The 20,115-nt window shown below is 37.8% G+C and overlaps 1 protein-coding gene across 12 annotated transcripts in view; it reads left to right on the top strand.

Annotated features, from left to right (window-relative positions):
• Window positions 1–20,115, top strand: part of MITF (melanocyte inducing transcription factor) — a 243,277-nt gene that overhangs the window by 208,510 nt on the left and 14,652 nt on the right. For 5 of the 12 annotated variants that reach the window (XM_037139824.2, XM_037139823.2, XM_037139818.2 and 2 more), the window contains 5 exons: window positions 799–1,026; window positions 2,058–2,141; window positions 4,263–4,358; window positions 12,203–12,320; window positions 17,041–17,115. In XM_037139824.2, coding sequence (XP_036995719.2) covers window positions 799–1,026; window positions 2,058–2,141; window positions 4,263–4,358; window positions 12,203–12,320; window positions 17,041–17,115 — 601 coding nt within the window. The remainder of the gene's footprint in view (window positions 1–798; window positions 1,027–2,057; window positions 2,142–4,262; window positions 4,359–12,202; window positions 12,321–17,040; window positions 17,116–20,115) is intronic. The other 7 variants (XM_037139827.2, XM_037139825.2, XM_037139821.2 and 4 more) reach the window with 4 other exon arrangements.

Raw genomic sequence — 20,115 nt, 5'->3', positions numbered from 1 at the left:
TGGCTGTGCTTTCCCCATGAGCCCCTGTGCTTGGCTCGCAAGACGAAGTTGTGTTTAATCAAGAAAAAGTGACTTTAAGTTCACTAAAAATATTTCTGATTTGTATTAGTGTTTATAAGAACTAAGGAGGAAAAATATTGTGATAGCTTAATATTTGTGTATTTAAAAACACATGCATACAAATGTTAATGCTTTGAAAGAAGCTGCTTAATATGCAATTACTTTTTAGATTGAGTTCACAATCCTTATTAAAATGTTGAATAATCATGTCCAAATGAAAGTGGGAGGAATTAATTCACAACTAATTGATTTACTTGTCAGAATGTTTCTGTTTATTTTAGACAACCATTTGACAGTTGTTTCTTAAGGAATTTTTTTTCTTAAACAAAAGCTGTTACCTGTGTCAAGGAAAGTGAAGTCCAAATTGGGATATGCTCCTTCTTCTAGATTATTGTTTTGATAAACCCTTTCAGGTGTGTGTGGGGAAATTTTTGCCCTACACATAATTGCACATTTTTGGTTATTAGACATGAAAAGAGGGTCTTAAAGGGATTTCAAAGAGATATGCCAGTCATTATTAGGGAGATAAAACAGGGCAAAGTATGAGCCCAAATGCTAAGAGTTAGACTTTGAACTTCAATAATATCAAAAATTCATGAACCTAGAGCCTAGTACACAACAGAGACTACTTATTTATTCTGTCAATCGACTGGCACATCATTTTTATGCCTGAAACAAGAGCTGTCCGAACTCACAAATAACAGCGCTGTCTTCTCTTCCCTCCATGGCTATGTTCAGGTGCAGACTCACCTTGAAAACCCCACCAAGTACCACATACAGCAAGCCCAAAGGCAGCAGGTAAAGCAGTACCTTTCTACCACTTTAGCAAATAAACATGCCAACCAAGTCCTGAGCTTGCCATGTCCAAACCAGCCTGGCGATCATGTCATGCCACCGGTGCCGGGGAGCAGCGCACCCAACAGCCCCATGGCTATGCTTACACTTAACTCCAACTGTGAAAAAGAGGTAATTCATGTCTCCTCCCCTCTCCTGTTTTCTTACACTAAATGACTGTCTGTTGGATATTACTCCTGCACTTGACTGTGGACTCTAGTCTGTCTGCATGGCCACATTCACTGGCCTTTGTCCCAGACTATCCAGCATGGCTGTCGCTCCCCAGCCCCTTGTCAGCATCACTGGGTTTTTGGGTTATAGTGCAGGATGGAGACCTGGCTCCACTTTGAGTGGATCATGGAGATGAGGACACTCTTTCCCTGCCGTTTTCACCACATTAGCAGAGTGTTCTCTTCTCTTCAGTGCCTTTCTATTTACAAAGCAGTGAAAATGCAGAGAGAGGAGAGGAAGGTGGAAAAGGAAGAGCAAAAATAGAAAAGGTGTGGGACAGGCGGTTAGAAGTTTCCCTTATTGTGAGCGTCTGGAATATTATTTTTATTCTTAAGTGGGAAAAAACGTACAGAATATGCATGGATGGATTTGAGTAATTTAGTACATGAGAATCTTAACAGAAAAGCAATGTTTTAATTGCTAGATAAATTCAGTTTTATTATAAAACTGCTGCCCATGAAATCTGATTTTGTAAAGGCTGGATTGGAGACAAGACTCAAACACACCTCACACTAATTGCATCAAAATTTGATGCATAAAAATACCTGAGAGCAGAGTTGTGATTTAATACATGTTATTTCCAAATTATGAGATGATGAGACTCATTAATGGAGTTTTACTGTACTCTGAAATGTTTATTTCAGAGGAGACTTTTCTGAATGAAGTTTGATTGATTTTAATTTCTGAAGGGACCAAGTCTTTTTCCCCTATTCCTAAACTAACTGTCTTATTTTTTTCTATGTCTGTATTTGTCATCTACCAGGCTAATTTGATGGAGTTTCTTTTTTCATTATTTCATTTCTTGGTCAGATTCTACATTGTTTAAAAGTTTAGTTCATCTTGTTACTACAAAATGAGCTTCTTGTAAATGTGTCATTGAAGAGTCATTTACAAATCCAAGTCATGGGCTGATTTTTCTTGTGTTTTCACAGGGATTTTATAAGTTTGAAGAGCAAAACAGGGCGGAGAGTGAATGCCCAGCAATGAACACGCACTCCCGAGCGTCTTGCATGCAGGTACTGAATGACTTGGAACCCACGATGAAACACCTTGGAATGAGAACCTGTGTTTGTGGCTAATCACACCATGCTGATGACTTAAGGGGCCTTCCAATTGATTTATTTTTTAAGATAGAAAGCTATAAACAGAGTCATTTTCTTCATAGTGTCTCATGATTAAATATTACTAAGGGAATTAAAAAGCATTTTCTCTATGTTGCTTTAAGTCATTAAATAGTGCTTAAAATACATCAATTTTAATAAACAAAATTAAAATGGTATAATTCATTTAGATACCATGATCAGTGTGTGTTACATAAACACATAGGGTAGCGATTTTTGATAGACTATTAGTAAAACCAAGCTACATGTATAACTATATATTATCTTATAAAAGGGAATCTCATGGAACAGAATCTCTTGAGTATTCTGAAACTATTAATTTAATAATATTTCATGGATATTTTCCCAAGTAATCGAAGGTTCTATGAATTCTACCTAAAGAAATATTTAATTATACTACATTCATTTATTAATATATATTTGAAATGTGTGTATATATGTATAAGAAAAAGAACCATAAAATTATTTTTTTGCTTTTCTTTATTTTCTATTATCAACTTGCATTGCTTTTTTTATAAGAGAAAAAATTTATTTAAAAATTCTATCATATCAAGCCCTCTAATTTTTATTTCACTAAAAATAAAATTAGAAATTTACAAAAAGAGATTGTTCATAAGTTCTTTGGCCCATTTGCCTATTAACTAGCATAATTAGAAAATTATCTCTTAAAAACAAACAAATATAACAAATAAAACTGGTGTATCTAGAAATGGAACTTAATAAATGGTATGCTAGTAATAATTCAAAACTGACCTTCAATTATTCTTCTTAGGGACCACCTAAAATGCTCATTTTTTTTCATGTTTCCCATCTTCCTGGCACTCTGAGCACATTATATGGTTTATACGATATTTTCACAAGAATCCAAGAAAGCAATGAATGTTATTAACTCCATTTTATAGATTAGCCCACTGAAGCTCTTACAGATTGGAGATTTTACCTCTAATACAGAAAGTGGCAGAGTGAAAGTTCCAACAAGCCTGCTAACATTGGAACTTGCCCTCTGTAACTGGAAGCGACAAAAAAAAAGACTCAGAGGAGCATATCTCTGAGTTCTGAGGTTTCGTTGTATGCTCACGAAGCACTCCTAAGATCCAAGCATGTGTGGTGCACATATACACACACTCACCCAGAGATACACCAAACTAACTCAAATATATACTGTTTGCTAAGAAATGTTTTCATAGATTTGTCTGCAACTGCTGCAATGCAACTGTAATCACTGCTGTTTATTATAACTGATATTTGGGTACTATAGGAATAAAATTGATCTAGTGGGAATGTCAGCTCCATGACTGTAATGATAACCTTGTCCTGGTATCATCCTCAAGGAGTACCAAACACCCTGGCAGCTGTACAGGGAAAAACTTATTTCACAAGTCACTGCAAGATCAGTGCAGGGCTAGCTGGTAGCCTGAGAGTCATAGTGCCCAAAACACCCTATGGATAGCCACGGGCTGAATCACCATCTGTGTCTGCCTACTCCAGGGAGGGTCTAGGAAGGGTATGAGGTGTAGTCTTTAGAGAAAAAAAGGAAATGGCAGCTATCATTCAAGGTGAGGTTTCCTGATTCATCTTTCCTGTTAAGGGCAGGCAGTTTACCATAGTAGTTGAGAGCATTAGTTTAACTTGTGACTCTCAACCTTCTTTGATGTGTGGCTTTGGGGTAGTTGCTTCTCATGTGTCTCACATGGAAAAAAGATAAATTAATGCTACCTACCCTGTTTGGGTTATTGTTGAGGTAAATATTAGCTGATAAAAAGGCCTGAGTAAAGTGCCTGGCACCTACTAATCACTGACAAAGTGCCAGTTGTAGATGTCATCCTTGTCACCTAGGTGTGTTAATGATCTTCAATAATGTTCACATTTGAGGAAGAAGAGGACACTTATTAGACTTAGAATCTAACTAAAAAGCATTATTTCTTTGGTTAAGAAAAGACCTTGGATCTCTTCTTGGGTTGCTTTGCACAGTTTTTGCTTATATCTGTCCCTCTTCCATGGACCTTTTTCTTGCAGATGGATGATGTTATTGATGATATCATTAGCCTTGAATCAAGTTATAATGAAGAAATCCTGAGTTTGATGGATCCTGCCTTGCAAATGGCAAATACGGTATTGATGACATTTTAAAAAGAAAATCTTAAACTATTTTCATTGTTCTCTCCCTTATCCTGAACTTTTAGTTTATCTTTGCAAGTGAATCATTGAGAAGTATATTAATAATAGAATAGAATTATCTCAGGATCACAAATAAATGACTTGGACATCAGAAATTCAACATTTTTCATGAGTTGACAAAGCCCCACGTTGCCTGATGTCCAAGTCCACTTTCATTTGGCCTTCTAGTCTCCCTTACATTCATCACTAGCTTAGTACACTGCTGCCAAGGGCAACCCTGTGTGCCATACTGTGTACAGCACTAATCTAGTTCACCTGGAAAAATAATTCAGCCTTTAAAGCAGTATCTTACTATTCACAGGTGATAGAGGAATAGTCTAATTACCCCTCAACAGCAAAATTTGTTCCAGTTTTAGTTAATAAAACAGTGGAACTATTTGCTCTCATATGTTACTTCTCTCTATAATTTGGAGCCTTGCCTGTGTAGTTTATTATATTTGATTCCTTACATTTGTGTCTTATGTTACTGTTTTCTCAGGCTTATTGCAGATTTGGAGATTTTATTTAGTCCTAGCAGTAATTCTGTGAGTTTTGTGAGTCAGGTTGGGATGGTATTATTTGCTGCTATTTCAGTACTAGGAAAGTTTAGCTAGTCTTGCACAGGATTTCATTGCATATGTGTCAGAGTCAGGCTCCTCAGCAGGTTTTTGTATAACTAGCCAATCCTTGTCTGTTTCCTATGAGAGCAATATTCCTTAATAACTTGTATATAAGAGACTAACTTCCGTAGAGGTGAAGGGAAGTCATTGTTTAATGGGTACAGAGCAAGGGTGTCAAACTCATTTTCACTGGGGGCCACATCAGCCTCACGGTTGCCTTCAAAAGGGCTGAAATAATTTTAGGACTGTATAAATGTAACTACTCCTTAACTGTTAAGGAGTTGAAATTACCTTCAGCCCTTTGAAGGCAACCACACACTGATGTGGCCCCTAGTGAAAATGAGTTTGATACCCCTGGTACAGAGTTTCAGATTTGCAAGATGAAAAAAGTTTTGGAGATCTGTTTCATAACAATGTGAATATACTTTACACTACTGAACTATACACTTAAAATGGTAAAGATGGTATATGTCATGTTGTGTTTTTTTTACTACAATAAAAATATTTTAAAGACCTAATTCCGAAAATTTTCTTGGTCAGGGAACATGATAACTCTTAATAATTTACACCTAAATTGTTAGTAAGCTAAATTTTTATGGTCAGCATTTTCTTTTTTTTTCCCCACCGAGTTCACTTACTTGAAGTCTGTAGGGATGAGGACACCCCTTGAAACCTCAACCCTTTTGTACGGTTTTTAGTTTTTGTCAACTTCCTACCCATTTAAATTTATCCCTTGATTTTGAAAGAACTAAATGCTTTGCCATTCTGATAAATGTTTTCATGCCAAACTCTCCCCACCCTCTTTGAGCCCTTGCTTGGCTTCTGTGAAACCCTTCCATTTCCAACTTTGTGCCACCTGTGAGGCAGACAACACTTCTTGGTGGTCAAGATCCTAGGTGAACATGAACAAAACACCTGGGGGAGCTTGCCCTGGGGAATTTATAAACATACCCAAAGATGTAGGTATATTTACAAGGTTTTCAATGCCCAGCAGCATTAATTAACCATGGCCTAGTCAGCCCAAAAGAACTTTGCTGGAGAGGGTGTTTGGTCTGCCAGTGGTGCCTAGTGGATACCTGAGCACATTCAGGAGGACTGTAGAATTGATATGATTTTTAAAAATCATTGTTTTTGTTTTTCTCCAAGGGTCATCTGAGCTAACCTAGTACTCTTTGCATTAAATTTCTTTTTCATATCTTCTGTTTCCCCCATAAGAAAATCGGACATCCAGCTTCTTAAAAGTCTCCAATGAAGGATATGCATGAACTCACTAAGAGCAGTAAAGCACAATGGTTAAGAGCTGGAGATTTGTAATCGGACATGAGTTCAAGTTCTAAGTCTGCCATTTATGGTGTGACCTTTCATGTTACTTAGCTTCTTGAAACCCTGCATTTCCCTATCTGTAAAATGGGACTGATAATTGTAACTACCTCACATGCATTCCATAAAACATGTATAGCAATTAGCATTGGAAAACATAAGTTGTACTCAACAATATCTAATTATTTGTGTAATTTATTATAATATCAAACAATTGTAATAGTATTTTATTCAGCCCCGTAATGTGTCCAGCTGTTTGTTAGAATAACAGCATACTTAATAATTGAGATATTCCTTACAGTAACTCTGGAAATTCTAGACGTGTGCCGCACTTTGCCTCCTGGAGAACTTGTCCCTATGACAACTGCTCTGAAGACTGTTGTCATGACCTCCTCTGCTTTTCTCCTTCAGACTAAATACATATGTCTCCTCAGTCCATCTACATTGTCTGATTGCTGCTGAAGTAAAGTTGAGATTGATTTAGTATTTATTAAGTGCCTTACACCTGACCAGCACTGTAAATACAGATGAGTCAGGCATGCTGTCTGTGAAAATGGGGCTCACCTGCTGCAGGGGGCAAACACTTAAGGTCTTGAGTGGAAAAGGGTCAGTTAGGAGCAGGGGGACTATCCCAGTGGTGTTCCCAGATAGGAAAGATCTCCTGGGCTGAGGTGAAGTAATTCCCACCCTCAGAAGTCACTGACTTTGTTCCGGTGTTCATTTCTCTTCTTTATTCCCACCCTGGAAAAGGCTAAATATGGTCTTCTTACAACAAAACTATTGCAGCATTTTGCTATTAGGTGTATGACAATATATCATAGAGGTGAGGAACAGAAACTCTGAGCCACAGATCTGAATTCAACACATACTCTTGTGCAAGTGATTTGACCTCTGTCTCACTTTCTCACATCTAAACAGTAGAATCAATGTGAGAATCATAAGTTAATCTACAAAAAAGTATTTAAAACAGTTCTGGCCCTGATATGCTCTTACTAAATGTTAGTTAAGTTCTTGTTCTTGATAACTTTGGGTTTTCTCATCAAAATGAAATAACAAAGCTACTACAACTTACCAACATTTTAATTTTTTGCACAGTAAAGTTTAAACAATGTTTTTCATGTTAGACATTTTCCCCTCTTCTTTAATTCTTTGATTCTTTGTTTCAAATTATCTTAAAAAAAGTAGAAGGAATGCTTAGAGAGGAAACTATCCTAAGGGAAGTGGAATCTAGAAATAACTGTTCTGAGAGCACAAGGGCCCTCTTGTAGCATCAGAAACAAAGAATAAAGTCCCAGTTTACTTGTGCTAACAGTACCCAATTGATAGTCAGAGAAGGGGGCCATCCAGAAGGAAAAAATATTTTACAATGATCATTTACTTGGAAAAATAATCATTTGTGGTGGCTTAGAATATTGAAAAACTCAACTCAGACCAAGTTTGGGTCACACTCCCACATGAGGCTGCCTTCTCTTTTTTTTTTTGTCTCAAGTTGACCGTGGCTTTCATCTACCCACTGTACAGCCTTTATGCTGGAAGGGAAGTTCGTCCATCAGGTTAAGGTGGACAGATTTCACTTCTGTCTGATAAAAACCCAGCAAAGACACAACATAGCTGTATTAACAGAAGACTTAATTTTCATGTTCACCGTGTTTAGCGGGGGATTTCTCAAACCTAAAAGAGGAACCACAGAATCCTTTCTTAAATATGCAGGGCTAAGAGACTAATAGGAGTGGAAGGCATGTGTTTTTTAATTATATTTTTCCCACCAATTTGTCTCAGAAAAGAATTACTTTTATAGATTCTGTCAGAGAGCATCATTTAACATTGAAATGTACTTCTTTTTTATTGTTCTAATACAGATGTCCCCATTTCCCCCTCTTTTGCTAATTTTTAATTAGAAAGCCATACTATTTTAATCAACCTTCCTTTTAGTAGCTTCAGTGAATTATAGCCACTAATTAAAAAAAAAAAGCATAAGCCACCATTTAGGGCAGGGTCTTTTGGCCTTGGCACTACTAACACTTGAGGTGGACCATTCTTTGCTGTGGGGATGGTCCTATCCATTGTGGGGTACTTAGCAGCACCCCTGGCCTCTACCCTGGGTGTCAATAGCTCCCTCCCCTTCACCCAGTTGTGACAACTAAAAATGTCTTTAGACATTGACACAAGTTTCCTGGAGGGGAAAACCACCGCTACTGGAGAGGCACTGATTTAGGATCCTGAGTGAGTGCCTCAGCCCTGCAGGCTCCCATTCCTGTTCACATTTGCACTGCAGTCTGATAAAGTTGGTGTAGTGGTTGGCAGATCACATGGCAGGGAGCTTTGTGGATTAAAATGGAAATTATCTTGAATGTCTAAACTATACACTAGGTATACAGTACCTTCTAGAAAATTATAATATTGCTAAACAGCAGTTTACTGTTCCCTTAAGTAAGAGGCACTGTTTCACCTACTTTATCTCGTTTAATTATTACAAAACCTGTGAGCAGAGTGATATGACTGCCATTTGTCAAAAGGGAACACCATACCTCAGAGAGGTTCATGTCACGTAGCGGGTCACAGTGACAGGGGCAGGTTTTCCCTGGTGTGACTCCTACACCCAGGCTGTAAAAGTACCGCATTATTAATTTGTAAATTTGACTATACAAATTTGGCTAGTGAGCAACTAACTGTGTTTTGAATTGCTTGGGTCCAGTTGGAAATTAATTGAAAATTTCAATCTCTAATTAACATCAGGTTGATACTGTTCCCCCAGCACCCACCACCAATACTGTTATAAACATGGGACATGAACCTCCTGTCAAAAACCTCCATTTAGGCATTTAGAGCTGTGGCTTTTCTTTCTGTAAAATCAGTAAGATAATATGCACAAGTGCCTGTCCAGTTAGCTGTGCCTGGCCTAGAGCAGCCTCCACAAAATTCATTTATCCCCAGCAAAATATTGTGGTGGGCTCTATGCTGCCAACTCCTAATTGCAAATATTGGAAAAGCAGCTGAAGTGGGACACTTCTTAGAGAACAGATAAAGGGTTATAAGCTGATTCTTCTACTGCAAGTAGTGATGTCTGACCTCGGTGAGTAAGATGAGGCATCTTGCTATAGAGATTTGAGGTCCCTCTAGGTGGGCACTATCAGTTCTTGCTGTCTCAGCCTCCTGGTCCAGTTCTCACTGGATCTCTCCAAATATGGCTCTGTCTCCACCTTCCCACTTGTCTGTCTATTTCTCTTTCCATATCTTGTCCCTTCTGCCTATGTGTGTCACTCTCTTCCTTTTTTTACCCCACCCCTTGTGTCTGCTGTCTCTTTCTTATTTCCAGTTTTTGAATCTTTCACTCTCTATCTCTCTCTCTTTCTGTGATTCTGCATGTATTATTTGTATATATATATATATATATATATCACTTTCCTTTAGGTTCTAGTTAGAAAATACATATATTCTTGCCTTGCAGATGCTTATAATTAGATGTCTCTTCAATGTAGATCCATTGATGACAGATAATTTTTTAAAGGTAGCTATACAAGTTACTTGCCTATTATTTTTCCCTAACAAATCATTATCACACATTTGCATGTTTGTTAACAATTTACATTTGAAAAGAAGAGCCCTGGGTGCTGAGGTTCAGTGGATTGAGCACAGGCCTGCACACCAAAGGGTTGCCGATTCAATTCCCAGTCAGAACACATGCCTGGGTTGCGGGCCAGATCCCCCAGTGTGGGGCATGTAAGCGGCAACCACACATTGATGTTTCTCACCCTCTCTTTCTCATTCACTTCCCCTCTCTTGAAAAATAAATAAATAAATAATCTTAAAAAAACATTAAAAAGCCTTTAAAAAAGAAAACATATGATTTATATTTCTAGAACAATGGGAATAATTTTTTAGCTTGTTATATTATATTGAACTTTGAAGTCACTGTCTTGCTTTATTAATTTCCAATAGTTCTCCCCAAATCTGAAACTTCAAAAATATACAAGGATAAATTTTTGGGATCTAGGAGCATTATGAAATTTTATAGCAGCTTTTAAATTTTGACTCTACTCTTTACAATGCTGTATTTGAAGCATTTGTTCACCTTTCACTCTGCATGTTAGGCTGGACAAGAATAAAACTGAACACACACAAGGTTGACAGCTAATAATCAAAGTCACTTTTTATCAGTTTCTTAGGGAGAGAGCCTTGAAATGTGGTCCCAAGCATTTTAAATGATCACAGTGCAGTGTTTATATTCATCTGTGTAGAGGTGGGATACATGTATTGCATTTTATATACATTTTAAATAATTTTAATCTTGCCCTCAAAAAGGAGCAAAGACTAGTGGAAAACAGAGAGCTGCGTTCTGCTGATGGATCTGTGCCCCTGCCCCCAACCCAGGCATATCAGAGCTAGTGTCATATTAACTTGTCAGAAAGAATCCTATTCTTGTAGAGCCTTCCCCCATCTCTGTAGCTAAGAGTTGAGTTCATATTTAGTAGCCATGAAAGAAATAGATGGCTGATAGCTACCAATGAGGAAAAACACATTTGATTCTACCTTTATTTTGTATGTCATCTGTATGTTAGTGGCTATTTAAGAGAGTGAAAAGTATAATATGCAATACAATCTTACTCAATACCTCTTATAAACATTTTGCCACATTTAAATGTTATCCAAATGTACAATTCAGGATGTGTAATCAAGGAAGGCTAGGGTTGACAATATAAAGTCTTACCAGGTAATATTAGTTATAGGAATTGAATTTAGCTAAAAATGGAAAATTTCTGTGGCAGAAACAGTGAGGTCACTTAACTATGTTTCCATAGTTAGTATTATACTTAGAATTTTATTTCAGAGAATGGGAAAAGAAATGTCTTGGACCTTTTGTGTCTAAAAAAATGGGCCCATCAAACTCCTACCATGAACTAGTTTCAGGGAAATAAATGCGGATATGGAAAAGGAAGTCAATGATGGGAAAAATAATTTCACTACTTTAAAATATTTAATTCAGAGTTAGAGAAAACTACTTTTAAGCTACCTTGAGAAAGCTAAATACTTCCTCCTGTGTGTAAATTTTTATTCTTAAAGTCAGTGAGCTCCCCCTTGTGGCTTTGTGAAAGATTTCAGTTTCAAGAAAAAGAGCTTTTCTTTAGCCATAAGGAAACCATTCCTTTTCCAATAAGAAAACACTGTTTTTTAAAAAAAGATTTGCTTATTTGTTTTTAGAGAAAGGGGAAGGAGGGGAGAAAGATAGGGAGACAAACATCAATCTGTTGCCTCTCACACACCCCTAACTGGGGACCTGGTCTGCAACCCAGGCATGTGCCTGGACGGGGAATCAACCCTGCAACCTTTGCTTTTCAGAATGTTACCCAACCCACTGAGTCACACCAGTCAGGGCAGAAAACACTTTTCATTGCTTTTTCTTATAAAAGAGAGATAATAAGAGAAAGAAGAAGAAAGGGAAGGAATTGACTTTGACAAAAAACCCCAATTGGATATAAAAGGCATGCCATATAGAACCCTATTTCACAGTAATAGTCTACATTCATTGGATACCTGTTCTGTGCTATTCAACAAACTAGACAGTGAATCTGCCAAGTTACCCATTATCTCATGCTCAGAGTAACCTGCAACTTGGTCTTATAACCATTTGTGGGTGTGAGATTCTGCATCCTTTTCTTCTTGCAAGGGGAACTAGCTAAGGGAACCATATGTCTATGAGTGAGTGAAAAAGTAAAAATCTCATGTTTTCTGATTTTAAAATATGACTTTTTACATAAAACCATTTCTTTTCAATAAAGTCTGGTATAGGATCTGGGTTTTAGCTGAATAACTTATAAATTATTCAACAACTCATTTTTGTTATTGTTTTTCCCTTTCCAGTTACCTGTGTCTGGAAACTTGATTGACCTCTATAGCAATCAAGGACTGCCACCCCCAGGCCTGACCATCAGCAACTCCTGTCCAGCCAACCTTCCCAACATAAAAAGGGAACTCACAGGTAAATACCCAGCAAGTGTGCCACGTACTGCAGATTTCCTGTTAATTTTCTGATCAGTAAAGTTATCAAAATAGTGACCTCCAGACTGTTTTCAACTCACAAACATACTTTTTAAAATCAATGCAGTGGTTAAAACATTGAGCCATATTTTGTGATAAAGAGTTTACATTTGAAAGTCCTGGTCTCTAGTATATTTTTGAGACACTGGGAATTAGTCCCTCCTTTACTCCATGGCACCCTTACTCTGTGACAACCATCATGGTGACTTATGACTGTTGATTTTTGAGGTGGGGGCAGCACACAGCACTTTCAGTTATAAAATGTTTCTATTCAGGCTGGTGTTGTTAATCACCAAGTCCCTGGAGGCATTTGCATTTGAAAATCGTGGTCTGAATTTTCCTATGAAAGACATTCAAGCCTGCAGTTGGGATAGAGTAAGAATATATTTCTTGCAAGAGTTCCGGCCAAGAGGGAGGCATAGGCAGAAACACTTCACTTCCTTGTACAACCAAAAGAAGGATAACAACCAATTCAAAAGCAAAGAACAGTTGGAACTGCCAGAAAATCATTTGCATGGAAGTCCAACAACCAAGGAGTTAAAGAAACATACATCCACGCCGGGAGGAGGGGCCAAGGCAGGCACCGGGATAATCAGGATGCTCACAGGATTGGTAGAACATGGTCGCAAAATGAAGGAAGAAATGAAGGCTACCCAAACTGAAATGGGGAAAATATACAGGGAACCAACAGTGACCAGGAGGAAACTGGGACTCAAATTAATGATTTGGGACAAAACAAAGGAGTAAGCATCTAACTGGAATAGAATGAAGAAACAAGAATGAAAAAAAAAAAAAGAAGAGATCCTTAGGAACCTATGGGGCAACTTTCAGTGTTCCAACATCTGAATCATGGGGGTGAATGAAGGAGAAGAGGAAGAGCAAGAAACTGAAAACTTATTTGAAAACATAATGAAGAAGAATTTCCCTAATCTGGCAAAGAAAATAGACTTCTAGGAAGTCCAGGAAGCCCAGAAGAGTCCCAAAGAAATTGGACCCAACAAGGCACACACCCAGGCACATCATAATTACATTAGCCAAGATTAAAGATAAGGAGAGAATTTTAAAAGCAGCAAGAGGAAAGGAGACAGTTACCTATGAAGGAGTTCCCATAAGACTATCAGCTGCCTTATCAAAAGAAATGTTGCAGGCAAGAAGGGTCTGGAAAGAAGTATTCAAAGACATGAAAGGCAAGGAACTGCATCCAAGGTTACTCTATCCAGCAAAGCTGTCATTTAGAATGGAAGGGCATATAAAGTGCTTCTCAGATAAGGTCAAGTTAAAGGAGTCCATCATCACCCAGCCCTTATTATATGAAATGTTAAAGGGATTTATCTAACAAAAAGAAGGTATTCAAAAATTTGAAGAGTAAAATAACAGCAAACTCACAACTATCATCAATTGAACCTAAAAAAATGAAACTAAGCAAACAACTAAAACAGGAACAGATTCACAGAAGTGGAGATCACGTGGAGGGTTATCAGCAAGGAGAAGGAGAGGGGAGAATGGGGGGGAAAGGTACAGGGAATAAGAAGCATAAAGGGTAGGTACAAAATAGACAGGGGAAGGTTAAGAATAGTATAGGAAATATGGAAGCCAAAGAGCTTATATGTATGACCCATGGACATGAACTAAGTGGGGGAGGAAATGTTGAAAGTTTTGGGGTGGCAGTGCAGGGAGGATGGTGATAAAGGGCAGAAAAAAAATTGGAACAACTGTAATAGTATAATCAATAAAATATACTTAAAAAGAAATAATATGTTTCTTATATCTTCAGATGCCTTCTATTATTTTTCTATATCAATTGCAAAAGATTTATTGTAAAGAGTAAAAGCAAATTATAAAATGACACAATAGGTATTGTTTGTTCTTGAGGCAAGTGTGAAATTACCTGTTTTGCTATTTTAACACTTTAGGGACAACATTGGCCATTCAAACATGATGAAACTGTATTAGAACTGGCATTCTAGCATGCTGAATTTTACAGTCCTCACCTCATTCCCTCTTTTTAAAAGTTTGTCCTTGCATCCTGCAGGTTTGGGTGAACAGACTGAGAATGTGGAATATAAAATAGATTTGGTGAAAAAAAAATTCCTGTCGTGTTCAAGGGTGTCTTTTTTAAAAAAATACTTCAGAAAATTGTGGTAGGAGAAAGACATTCTAAAAGAACCATTGATTTGGGTCAAAAAAGATGACTAATTAATTAATACATTAAAAACCTGTAACAGCCAACAAACAGGTAGGTACCCTACCAGGAAATAAAAGGACCATGACATTTTAGAAACTGTTGCTGAATGAGATATATAATGAATAATGATAAAATATGGTTAAAGGGACATGATTAAAATTCTTACTACTTGAGTTCAAAGTGGAGTTTTGAATTATGTATATAATTATATCTTCAAAAACAAAACAACAGATGGGGGTGAGAAGTGGGGGAAATGGGTGAAAGGGGTATCAACTTATTAAACTTCTTGAAAAGTAGATGTAATGGACAGTATACCTCTAGGGTCACTGATATCTTAGAAAATGACTCATCCGAAGAAGACAAGGGCAAAATGCCAAGAAAAGGAGCAAATGGACAGGAATTGGGGTGCTGATCACTGAGAGCTCAATTGGCACCATGATACAGCCAAAAGAGAACAGGCATAGGAGTCAGTAGATCTGGCCTAAGAGGGGCTGGAGGGAATGTCTTCATTAAGTCCAGTTTTCCCACCTGTATTAGGGTCCAGGCATGAATAAACCATACAGCCCTGGCTGGTGTGGCTCAGTGGATTGAGTGCTGGCCTGTGAACCAAAGGGTCACCAGTTTGATTCCCAGTCAGGGCACATGCCTGGGTTTCTGGCCAGGTCCCCAGTAGGGAGCACATGAGAGGCAACCACACTTTGATGTTTCTCTCCCTCTCTTTCTCCTTCCCTTCCTCTCTCTCTAAAAAAGTATATAAATAAAATATTTTTAAGAGAAGAAGAAAAAACCATACAGTGATCTGAACAGAGAGGGAAAGGTTTAAAATAACAATTCATTAACCATGTACAGGCAATGAGCTACTGAAAGGGGATGAATACTAAAGAGTTCCCAAGCTTGGGAGAGTACCCTCATCTCCAGGGCCAAGAGGCCAGCCTCAGTGAGGGGATGAGGTTACAGTCTGCTAGATGGCAGAGGTTCACTAGGTGGCCTTGACCAAAGCTGGTCCACAGTTGGTGAGTTGAGGTTGACAGGCAGAGAAACATGGGGTGGGGCTGGTAAGCTGAAAACAAACAACAACAACAAAAAGGAAACAAAATAAAAATACTAAAGTAGAGGGTGTATACATAAAAGCTGCCTGTCATGCTTCTATGTAAAAACAAAAATAGAAAGTGATATGGATTAACATTCCCAATTGAAATAATTCAGCTTCTCAATTGTGCATGTATAAGTATATGCAATAATATACATCTAACAAAATATATACATATATGTGCTTCACTGTGGGGGCAACTTTGCCAGCAAGTCCTCCCATCCACACAGATGAAAGTGAAACTACCAAGACATTATCTGCTTGGGGAGGAGAGGTGGTCAGTCTCTTAGAGGAAAAGGACCAAGAACCTCTTCTTCAATAGGTTTTATTAGGTTGTAATATACAGGAATACAGGTAAAGCTCATCATGCAATGTCAGGTGGCAAGGATCAAACAATAGATAACATTTCAAAGAAATCTGAGGGCTTAATCTGAGTCAGTGTCTGTCAGGTAAGGGGGTTGCAAAAACTTTGGGAGACATACTCGTTTCCAGCTTGGACCCTTATCATATGAATGAAAGCACTCTTAGAAAAGAAGGCTTCACAGGACTTTAGGAATTCTTATGCCTGATCACCCTCAAACCCACTCTAGCTGGCAAGGAGCTGCACTGCCTTCCCAGTCATAGGTTTTTAGGCTTAAGTTGATTAGAGCCAGGAAGTGCTTCTCCCAGATGGAAATGGGGACTCGGGCTATGTCAGAATAGCTGGGGGTTTAATGATCCATCACTTCCTCTTTGCTGCAGCCCCCCGAGTCCTTCCTTGATGGCCTCCCAAGTGATTGTGTCTGGCTTAGGTCACCCCCCTTCTGAGGGGTTGTACCCATCACTGACTAACCGACCAAGTGTTGGGGGCAGGGAATGAAGCAGAAGCAGCACTGCTGCCAGAGATAAGCTTTGTCTCCTTAGTGGCTCACAGTCTGGAGGTCACTCACTCAGCCTTATCCATGGGGGGCAATTACAACTCCTGAAACCAGGCAGAGCAGTTCCCAACACTTCACCAACTGTAAGTTTTTGTGTTGGTGTGTTACCGAGGTATCAAAGACTTAAGAGGTCTATTTTCTGAAAAGAAATTTGCCTTATGGTAATAGAATATTAGTTTTCTAGTTACTTATTTATTTTTTTGTGTTTGTACCTGTATGATTATAGTGTGTCGGACATACTTATTGGTTTTTACCATTTTCTATAAGTGTGTGCATTTATTTTGGTATATATTGTTATTGAAATATGCAAGTTTTAGAAAGTCATAATTTTGAAGACTTTAGTACTATTTAGAGTCAAGTCAGATAAGTGCGTTTGCATTTAGACATTTAGAAAATAAAATATTTGTAGTTCATATTATTCTGTGCCTCAAATAGTTCCAATTTCTAATTACTTCATTCACGTGCACAGCGTGTATTTTTCCCACAGAGTCTGAAGCAAGAGCATTGGCTAAAGAGAGACAAAAAAAGGACAATCACAACTTGAGTAAGTTTGTTTTATGTTTATGATATTTGATATTGCAGTTGATATTCTCCCATATATCAGAAATTTCCAGACATTTTAGAAGGATATTGACTTGTCATTAAAGTTACATTATGTGGAAGAAAATAGTTTTTTTTCAGAGAAACCACGGTGTATATTTTCCCCATGTTTTATCTCAGACCAAATTGATTGTTTTTTTCAGTATCCTGAAGACAATTTCATTTGTTTTTAGAATTGGTTTGCATTTGCATGTGAATGTGTGAATGTGAGACTTGATCCCCAACTACCCAGTTATATAAGCGTTAATCACACTGCAACCTAACAAAACAGAATTATGGATCACCATCTCCAGTGAGACCTGAAAGGAAAAAAAATGAAACATCTAGGGGCTAGTCAATGGGGGAGGCAGCCTTCCAAATTTCTGACTTTACCTGTGACTTAAAAAAAATGTAACATTTAAAAATTTTTTATGTTTACAATTTACTCTTGATCAAATATTTAAGCCATTCCTATCAAAAGTTAAGATTTCTGTCTTATAAACAAGCAAAAGAAACTGGATGGTTAAAAACAAAAGGGATTAGGCTTAGAGGGAGGAAACAGTTGCATGTACATCAGTTTTTCAACTCATGGCCTCCTGTCCTCCTTTTCCTAAATTGATTTTTAAGAATATAAGTTACATATAAATACTTTGTCCTTATAAAAAATGATAAAATGAGGCCAGAATTCTTCTCTGATCATTGGAATAATTTTTTTTCTTTTTCAGTTTGCTGTTTGTGTTCCCAATCATTTTGTATGTAGTTAAGACACACAGAATAAAAAGCATTATCTTGTGTACGATTTAATGCAAATAATATTATATTGCCCATATTAGTTGCTGTTTGCTTTGTTACTGAACAGCATATTCTGAAGACCTTTTACAGTCAATATCTAGTTCTATGTACTTTTTAAAAATTGTCGCTTACGTGTTCCACACCGCGACTATCTACTGCTAAGTGTTGTTTCCAGTTTTCCCTCTTGTAAACAAGCCACCATGAACATTTGTGTTTGTCACAAAACAGAAAAGAGTCTGTCCACCCAGCACTAGCAGAGCCAATCCTAAGTACTGAGAACTGCAGTGGAGGAAGACTGGCTATTTTATTATAAATGGTGCCACCCAGGAGAAAGGGAAGCTAATGCTGCAAAGCCTGAGCTCCCTGGTGGGTTAGTGGTTCAGGGTTGTGTTGGGGGCTGACTACTCAGAGGTGAGGTGCAGGTAATGAATCATTTCTTCAGATCTTAACAACTCTAAGGTCTGTTCTGGCATCGCTCCTTCCAGTCTCATGGTAAAGTAACCAGGGAGTCATTCCACCTTAGGGCTCAGGAACCAAAACATAATCCAGGTCAAGATGTTATCTTTATCAGGCCAGAGGTCTAGACCCTGTGACCATTAGTCAGGTCTGGGCTCCTGTCTTCTGCCTGGGGGATTGCTGACTACCTGGGGGAAAGGCTAGGTCTTTGGGGAGTTAAGACACACAGAGAGATGATTTCTAGAGCTATGATTTAAAGCTAAATTTAATCAAAGTCATAGGGACCCTCGGGTTCACAATCAGGGGAGTTAGTTTCCCAGGTTAGTGGCTGAGAATGGAATTGCTGGGTCCCAGGGGCAAGTTGTTTCTAATGGATACTGCCCTTCTCAGTTCCCAGGCCAGTTCTGAGCAGCTTTCCTCATCTCCTAACCACAAGATTTAGAGTAATATTTCTAAGGTCTCTTCTAGCTTCCAAGTAATCTTCTTTTTAAGTATTTCTCCTCTTAAAGTTCTTTTATAAATAAGATAATTAGGCATTATCCAAAACTTGTTAGAAACAATATTCACCTTTACCTAGGCATCTAATCTCTCAAGTTTCTGGTTCCCAATAAAGTGCAAACATGGTTAGCTTAAATTCTGAGAGCTACAAAACAATCCTAAAATCTCATCTAACCATTAGAAATTAATACTCGATGCTAGATTGCCCATTGGCAGACCTCTTCCTCTTCTAGGAATTCCTGTTGTAACAGTACTTGCCAAAATGTGCAGAAGAACACATCTATTTCTTCCCTGTGCTCATTGAGCCCTGTTACGTGTAAGGCGCTTCTGTCAGGCATGAACCAGACAGGTTTCCACCCCTACAAGTCTGCAGTCAAGTCAGGGACAGACGGGAAATAGGAGCAAACCAATACATTAAGGTGGTGTTTTCAACGTAGGATAAGTGTTATGATAGGAATAAAATGTACATGGAAGCCCTGGCAAAAGTATTTCCTATACCATTGAAAAAAGAGGGAGAACTTGGAAACAGTGAAAATATTTATCAGTGAAGACTTTTAAATAAATTATGGTGCATCCAAATAAGGGCTGCTCAAGTACCTCTTAAGAAGAATGGTGTCCATCTGTCTACTTAACTCAGACAATGTCTACAAAATATTACTGAGTAACAGTCAGAATGATGTGTATTGTATCCCACTATGCACAAGGTACACACTGTATAGGGATGTACTTGCATGTGTGTATGCATGTGTATTTATGGGTGCATGTTAGTGGGAGAGGATCTTGGAGTAATCTTTATTATTGACAATGACTTCAGGAATATAGGTGTTCCATGGTGTAAAACAGTGGCTTTTACTTCTTCCTTTATACACTTTTCTATGTTTTGTAACTTTTTATGAGCTTGTATCACTTTTATAATGAAAAATAATTGAGATGAGAAGGTACTGAATTGAAAATAAAATGTGATAATATTGACAGTGAGAGATGTCAACAATAGGCTATCAAGTGAGAAAAGATAGATGCAGAATCATAGTTACCATTTTTGTACTATAATTGTATCACCATTTAAAACATAGTTATGGGACCTCCTACATGCCAGGTTCATATGGAAGCTTAGAATGCATCAGTGAACATACATATAGAAAAACATACATTAGTTGGTAGAAAGTTATATAAATAAATCAATGAATGAATTATGTGGATATTAGGTGAGGAGACAAAG

The sequence above is a fragment of the Artibeus jamaicensis genome, unplaced genomic scaffold, assembly GCF_021234435.1.
Source record: "Artibeus jamaicensis isolate MK-2021 breed Jamaican fruit bat unplaced genomic scaffold, CSHL_Jam_final contig_1157, whole genome shotgun sequence".
NCBI classification, from domain to species: domain Eukaryota; kingdom Metazoa; phylum Chordata; class Mammalia; order Chiroptera; family Phyllostomidae; genus Artibeus; species Artibeus jamaicensis.
This window is presented reverse-complemented; position numbering and strand designations above follow the sequence as displayed.